This window comes from Berghia stephanieae, chromosome 14 (assembly GCF_034508935.2).
Source record: "Berghia stephanieae isolate SIO BIC M18660-M18661 chromosome 14, UCSD_Bste_1.3, whole genome shotgun sequence".
NCBI lineage: Eukaryota > Metazoa > Mollusca > Gastropoda > Nudibranchia > Aeolidiidae > Berghia > Berghia stephanieae.
In genome coordinates this window covers 28,912,568-28,920,067 of record NC_088373.1, presented here as the reverse complement: position 1 = coordinate 28,920,067, position 7,500 = coordinate 28,912,568, and the positions used below count along the sequence as shown (strand labels likewise).

General features: G+C 35.9%; 1 protein-coding gene across 1 annotated transcript in view; it reads right to left on the bottom strand.

Annotated features, from left to right (window-relative positions):
* Positions 1-6,951, bottom strand: part of LOC144959412 (macrophage mannose receptor 1-like) — a gene marked incomplete at its 5' end in the record, with an annotated part of 27,844 nt that extends 20,893 nt beyond the window's left edge. Inside the window, 2 exon segments of the mRNA XM_078891990.1 lie at positions 953-1,086; positions 6,827-6,951. Of these exon segments, the coding sequence (XP_078748116.1) occupies positions 953-1,086; positions 6,827-6,951 (259 nt within the window).
* Positions 6,952-7,500: the final 549 nt, after the last annotated feature.

The following is a 7,500-nucleotide window of genomic DNA, read 5'->3' as shown; positions in this document are numbered from 1 at the left end:
ATTTCCATATATTTCAATATTCCCATTATTCGTGATGGGAATCTACTAATTATAATTTATGCAATTCATTATTCGTGATGAACAGTCCATTTTGGGGGGATCCTCTTTATAAATTCATCATTCGTGATGAGTGCTTTCACACCAACGTACCCATCTTTTATTATGGCTCTTTCACGATGATCCAACATTTGCGGCACAGTGTGTACCTTTATGTGTGGAGATGAGAATGCAAAATAAACTTGGGGCAATTAAAGACCAACTTGCCCAAATTATTAACATTTTCCCCAATAGTACATGAACTTATAATGGCCTCACTTACTTGAATTTCACAATTGTCTTTGTATATTTTTGACAATACTTGATATATAGATAATTACATCTTGTGCTTATTAATTTTTCTTCTTTTAATACGCTTCCGAAACACTTAATACTATATTGGTTTTCTCGAGAAATGTGTGTGTGTGTGTGTGTGTGTGTGTGTGTGTGTGTGTGTGTGTGTTCAAAGACTCAGAATTTCATTTTCATGAAATAAATACCTATACTTCATTGTCGCCATTAAAAATATTTTTGTCTTCAATGGCTTCGAAGTCTCATGGAAAGTCAACCAAAGTGTTTGTGGAATTTACTAAATTAAATGAAGACTCACCTATAAGGTTGGGAATTATTTTTGATTATAATTCCACAAATCTCAACATTTTGGGTGACTTTACATGCCCCCCCCTCCCCTCCCCGCGTGTATAGTTTCCATTTAGTAATCTCGTATTTTGTTTGGTTAACTGAATCTTTAAAAAAATCGCTTCGAAGAGTGACGTCACTTGTACGTGTAACCGTAATCTTCTAAAGTCACTCAAAATGTTGGGGTTTATGGAATTACAATCAAATATCATCCCCACCTTACATGTGAGCCTCCATTTAATTTAGTAAATTAAACAGGCAGGCGAAAAGAACTCACATATTCGAGGTCTCATACAAATGAATGGAGCTTTAGAATCAAAAAAGTCCTTTTCTACTGATGTTCCATCTGAAAGAAGTAGTCGGTACGAATTGTGTCCATGAGTCGTTTCTTTTACTTTGAGGTTAAATTTACTGCATAAGAAAAATAGGATAAAACAGGCTATTAGACATAGTACACGAGATTTGATGAAAGGATGGAAGAGAAGGTTAAGATAAGATAAGATATGCTTAACTGATCCTGAATGGAAATACAGGGTGATTCTAAAGGAATACGCCAAAATAAATAAGCAGTTGCTTAAAGTTTATAGCATTGTAGTGGACTGAATTCGTAGTTGTTTGACAGAGTAGTTATCTAAGTTTGTTGGATACCAATTTAACCGATGTCGTAAGTATAACTTCCGGTGTAGCTGAATTGTGGGGGAGACCAATCAAAATGGCGACTCCTCAACAGAAGGCGTTTTTGTGTTCTTGAGTTCGCGAAAACAAACGCATTGTCACGGTGCAAGGTGTAATAAGAACACAATTTGGAATTAATCCAGCACACCGTGAGAGCATTCGATGGTGGGTTAGATCATTTAGAGATAGTGGACGTCTGTGTAAACGAAAGAGTCCTGGAAGACCAAGTGATTCGGAGAAACGAGTAGAGAGGAATTATGTGTGTACGAGAAGCCCGTGTAAGTCTGTCTAAATGTCGAGCAATCTTCAGCATACCATTCCTCTATCCACAGCGGGCGTGTGTTAAAGAGACGATTATGAAACCATACAAACTTAGCGTCGTCCAAGCACTTACAAATGATGACAAGGTGAAGCGCAGGGCATTCTGTGAGTCAATGCTAGATATGGAGGAAGGTGATGAAACTCTTTTTTCAAGTTAGGTTTCACATGAAAACTGTTGAGCACGAGAGAGAACGTCTTCTGTGCTGTGTCTCAAGACAAGATCTACGTCCCTTTTTCTTTGAGGATTACATCGATACAGGACAAACCTATCTATAAATGATCCAAAAATGGCTGTTAATTCACTGCAAGCAGATTTGAATGACTTTATTTTTCAGCAGGATGGAGAATAACCTCATTGGCATCTTGGGGTCAGATTTTATTTGAATGACAACGTGCCTTGGCGTTGGATTGGGAGGATAAGTGCTAAAAACATTGCTCTATGTGCTTGACCTGCCCAATCTCCAGACCTAACTATGTATGGCTCTTTCATGTGGGGGAATGTAAATAGCATTGAGCTAGTTTACATTTCACTACTTCCAGCAAATATCACTGACTTGAAAGTCGAATAACAGCGGCAATCAATAAGGTGGACCGTGACATGCTTCAGCGCGTTGAATTCCTATGTCGGCTTGATGTTGTCAACGCTGCCGGTGGTGGCCACATTGAGTATTTATAAAACATGAAATAAAAACTTGAGGGTATTTGCCACACATGTGTCCAAGTTAGTGTTTTCTTTTGTTCTTTTTTTTTTTTAAATATCGCATGATAGTTTTTCCATATTCTTTTTGAATCACCCTGTATGTTAGGCATCAGTCATCGTTCTATTAACAAAGATTTATACATTATCATGAACTAATTGATAAACATTGTATTTAGCTGATTTAAGATTAAATAAAATAAAATATATAAGCAAAGCTATAACAATCGGACAGTAGATAGAATAGAATTTGTAAAAATGGCTAACACGAGGAGAGGAGCAGGAGGCGGATGGAGGAGGAGGAATCAGAAGGGGAGGCTGAGGAGGAAGATGGAACAGACCAAAGAGAATAGGAGGAGGAACAATAGACGGAGGCAGAAAACGAGGGAGGAAAAAGAGGGGGAAGAAGAAGATATTGAGGAGGAAGAAGGATGAGGAGAAAAAGAAGAAAGAGGAGGAGGAGGAGGAGGAGGAGGAGAAGGATGGGGGAGAGTAGGGAGAGGAAGGAGAATGAGAAAAGAGGAAGGATGAGTGTCAAAGACTTTTTGAAAAAAAATTTCTGTAATAATTTGACATCGTTTGTTGTTATGTTTATTGATCTGCATCTGTGAATTTAACAAAGCATCCTGCCCTTCACCTTCATTATGTAGCATGGAATCGTTAGCGGTAGCATATTTATATGGGTTATGGAATCCATGAAGGAAACTTTTCCTTATACCATTATGTCATTGGGTTTCCTGGTTAAGCCGTTCATGGCCACCATTGTCTATGGGCTGGAGTGTAACTACTCTCAGGATATGGAAACTGTGGATGTTTTGATTTTCTTGTAAGAGGGCTCATCTTTTGAAATTTTGTTTTAAAAGAGGATAGATTTTTAATTTATCCTTATATTCTATTTAATTATATCACTCGAAAGCTATCTGGAAAGATAGTTTTCTATCATTGAGAAAATCATAAAAGCCAAAAATCGTGTTAGAGTCTGAGAGTGGCAAACTCCGATGCACATGAGGGGTAAACGACATATAGATAAAATTCGGTCACCCAGCTTGTCCGTATTGCAGAGGGTGGTGGAATTCGACATCCTAGAAGAACCAGCGAGTAAGTATTGTGTTTGGAAATTGTATTAAATGGTACAACGAATTTTTGACCCACAGTGTAAAATTGGGCGAAAATATCTCTGACGAAAGATCTTTGTCAAATGGATATATCCTCAAAGTTGCGTGAGTTTCCCAATTCTGTACATCTTATACACCAACGGATGTAGACCATCTTTTGAAAATTGCCTTCTTGGGAAATATGCAGACGATGCTGCTCTTCTTGTTTTATTAAAATATAAAATTACCGAAAATAATTATCTCGAGCAAATGCATTATTCGTTTATCAAAATCAATTTGAATTATAGATGTTGAAAAAACGAAAGAACAAGAATTTCGTGTCAAAGATAAAAAAGACTTTAAAAGTGTGACAATCGGATAGGGTGACGTAGTGATAGTTGCAATTTTTTTTAATATTTAGGAATATCCATCAACAATATCCTTAATTTCACTCAATACATTAACATAATCTGTAGAATAGTTGCCCCGAGACTGTACATCCTAGGGAAAATGAGAACATTTGAAGATGGGAAGGAAACAATGTTAAAAGTTTATAACGCCTTGATTAGAAGTGTAAATGGGTTTGACTGCACCATATAGTTTGGCCCCTACAGACGGATTATCACCTTGTCATGGTGGGAGGGCTTGAGCATCTCGAGCCTCAGACCTCCAATAGGAGATAAAAGGGGAGAGCTCAGACGAAGAGTAATCCACAGCCCTCCAGGATGTTACAGAAACAGAAACTAGACATAAATCCACTACAGGCGGCAGCATAGAAGCGGACAAGAATATTGGCTTCATAATGGTGAGAGGACGCCCCCGACCAGAGTGCGGAACTGTTGTCACCAAAAAAGCAAGCTCAAAGATTATCGGTAAATTAATTGTTCACCAACCCTTTGGTAAAGAGAATAAATAACAGAAGCAGAAAGGCATTATCCATAAAATAGTCATAAAGGAGACCTGGAAATTTATGCTAATTGACGTGGAATCACACTCCTATCCAACGAGCAAATTTTTAAATAGAATCATTCTGAAAAGACTCACAGCTCACATTGAAAACATTCTTAGAAAAGAACAAGCAGGTTTCAGAAACGGGAAGTCATGAAGTAACCACATATTACCCTGAGACAAATCATGGAACAAACCGTGGTACATGGGGATTACCGAAAAAGAATTTAAACAGTCTAGACGCCCTACACAGAAAACAACTCTGTCGAGTCATAGATTAGGTGTGATATTTCCAGACAAGATTAGTACCCAAGATCTCTACGACCGTTGCAGAGTACGCCCTGTAAGTGATAGAATAAAACAACAAAAGATGGAAACTTCTTGGCAACATTCTCCGAAGAGACCATTACATACTGGCCCAAACGGCAATGAAGGAATACTTTAATGCCGGGAATAACTACCGCGGATGAACACAAACGTTAATGCGGGGAATAACTACCGCGGATGAACACAAACATCTCTACGAACAACACTAAATGCCGACCAGCAGACATATCATCGTCGACTCCAATCAGCAAAGGGAGAAGTTGTGTCCCCTGCAGCTACAAAAAAAAATATTCCATCAAAACTAAAGACGGAAAATGATCGCTCTTAAAACGTGAACAAAAGGAAAAATATAATAAAAGGAATCCAACAGGCAGAGGACACGCTGACAACCGCACAATGCACGGCAAGCCTCCTTGAGACTTCATAGCCAAGATCATTCATGTTGTGTGTGTATGTGTGTGCGCTCGCCGGAGAAAGAGAGGAAGATAGAGATATAGATGGATATAGATAAATAGAAAGATAGAGAAAGATAGATAGACAGTTGGATAGATAGATAGATAGATAGATAGATAGATAGATAGAGAGAGAGAGAGAGGGAGATAGATAGATAGATAGATAGATAGAGAGAGAGAGAGAGAGAGAGAGAGAGAGAGAGAGAGAGAGAGAGAGAGAAAGAGAGAGTAGTAAAAATACAAATGTGTGTTAAATATTATAGTTACCGTGTTTACAACAGATATAACAAAATTGCAGAATTGCCATTGTTATGGATAATAAGGATCTATTATTATTATTATTATTATTATTATTATTATTATTATTATTATTATTATTATTATTATTATTATTATTATATTATTATTATTATTATTATTATTTTTATCTATTTATTATTATTATTATTATTATTATTATTATTATTATTATTATTATTATTATTATTATTATTATTATTATTATTTATTATTATTATTATTATTATTATTATTATTATTATTATTATTATTTTTTATTATTATTATTATTATTATTATTATTATTATTATTATTATTATTATTATTATTATTATTATTATTTATTATATTATTATTATATTATTATTATTATTATTATTATTATTATTATTATTATATATTATTATTATTATTATTATTATTATTATTATTATTATTATTATTATTATTATTATTATTATTATTATTATTATTATTATCAATATTGTTATTAATGCAAATTTTGATGTAGAGACATGTGATTGTGTGTCGAAATAGGAAAACTGACTATTCTCTTTAATAAATTTTATTTTTTGTTCGTCTCTCTCTCTCTCTCTCTCTCTCTCTCTCTCTCTCTCTCTCTCTCTCTCTCTCTATACCTCTCTACTTCATGAGAAAGAAAAATCATCCCCTGGCATTTAATCTATTATTTGACTATTACCTATACTATCTATTCTTTTTTTATCAGATCTCAATGGAAAAGATGGGATTGCTATCGTAATCTATAAAGTGGATTCACATACACTTGCTTTGCCCGCTGTCGTTAAATCACTTTTTCTCTTCTAGCACAGAACCTAGTTATACTCGGTTAATATGGACTAGTGGTTCTTGGATCTTCTTCTGCATTATAATTTCTTTTAATATTTCATTCGGGACGTTAGATTGTGTCAATGAATAGAAATGTGAGAAAAGGAAGGAGGGGGGGGGGGGAGGAGGAGGAGGAAAAGGGGGAGGAGGTGGAAGAGGATAATGAGCAGATGGATAGGAAAGGAGGAGAGGAGATGGAGGGTGAAGCAAAGTAGGAGAAGGAAGAGGGGGTGATAAAACGGGGGGGGGGGGACGAGGAGGAGGCGAAGAAGAAGGAGGAGGAGAAGGAGGAAGAGGAGAAGGAGGAGGAAGAAGAAGAAGAAGAAGAAGAAGAAGAAGAAGAAGAAGAAGAAGAAGAAGAAGAAAAGGAGTTTGGTGAGGAACAGGAGGAGGGAAAGGGGGCAGAGAAAGAAGAGGTGAAATAGGAGAAGAAGAAAGAGGATGATGATGATGATGGTGATAATGATGATGATGACGTCAACGACGAAGACTGTAACAACAAAGCACCTACGTCATTGCAGGCTCCATATAAACGCCATTGCTCCATGTAAATTGACCCTGTTTAACTTGAAGGCCTATCCACCAAGGGTCAACGTGATTGTCTTGTCGTTTTTCCAACTCCTTTGTAACGACTTTCTTCAGGATATAATAATAAAATAAAATAATTATTTTTAAAAATCAATATATAACTAAAGGCACTAATCACCATTATCATCACCACCATCTTCATCATCATCATCATCATCATCATCATCATCATCATCATCATCATCATCATCATCATCATCATCATCATCATCATCATCATCGTCATCACTATAATCAGGTTCTAAAAGGGGTCATGAAAATGTTGCTGCTTGAATCTCGAAGGAAAAAAATAAAGATACGTATTGAATTGTAAGCTTCAATTTATTAGACGGAGAGAGATACTGTGGACGTTTCGGGTTTCCCCTTTATTAACAAAACACGATGAATAAAACACTAAGGACGAATGAGATATGTGTGAATGGCGTAGTTAAGGTGTGATAAAGGGGAAACCCGAGACGTACACATTATCAGCCTTCGTCTAATATATTGAAGCTTACAATTCAATACCTATGGGTTTTTTTTTCTTAAAAGGATAGGTTAAGAAATAGATGAGTAAAGAAATGAAGGAATAGAATATGGCATTTATAAAGAATACAA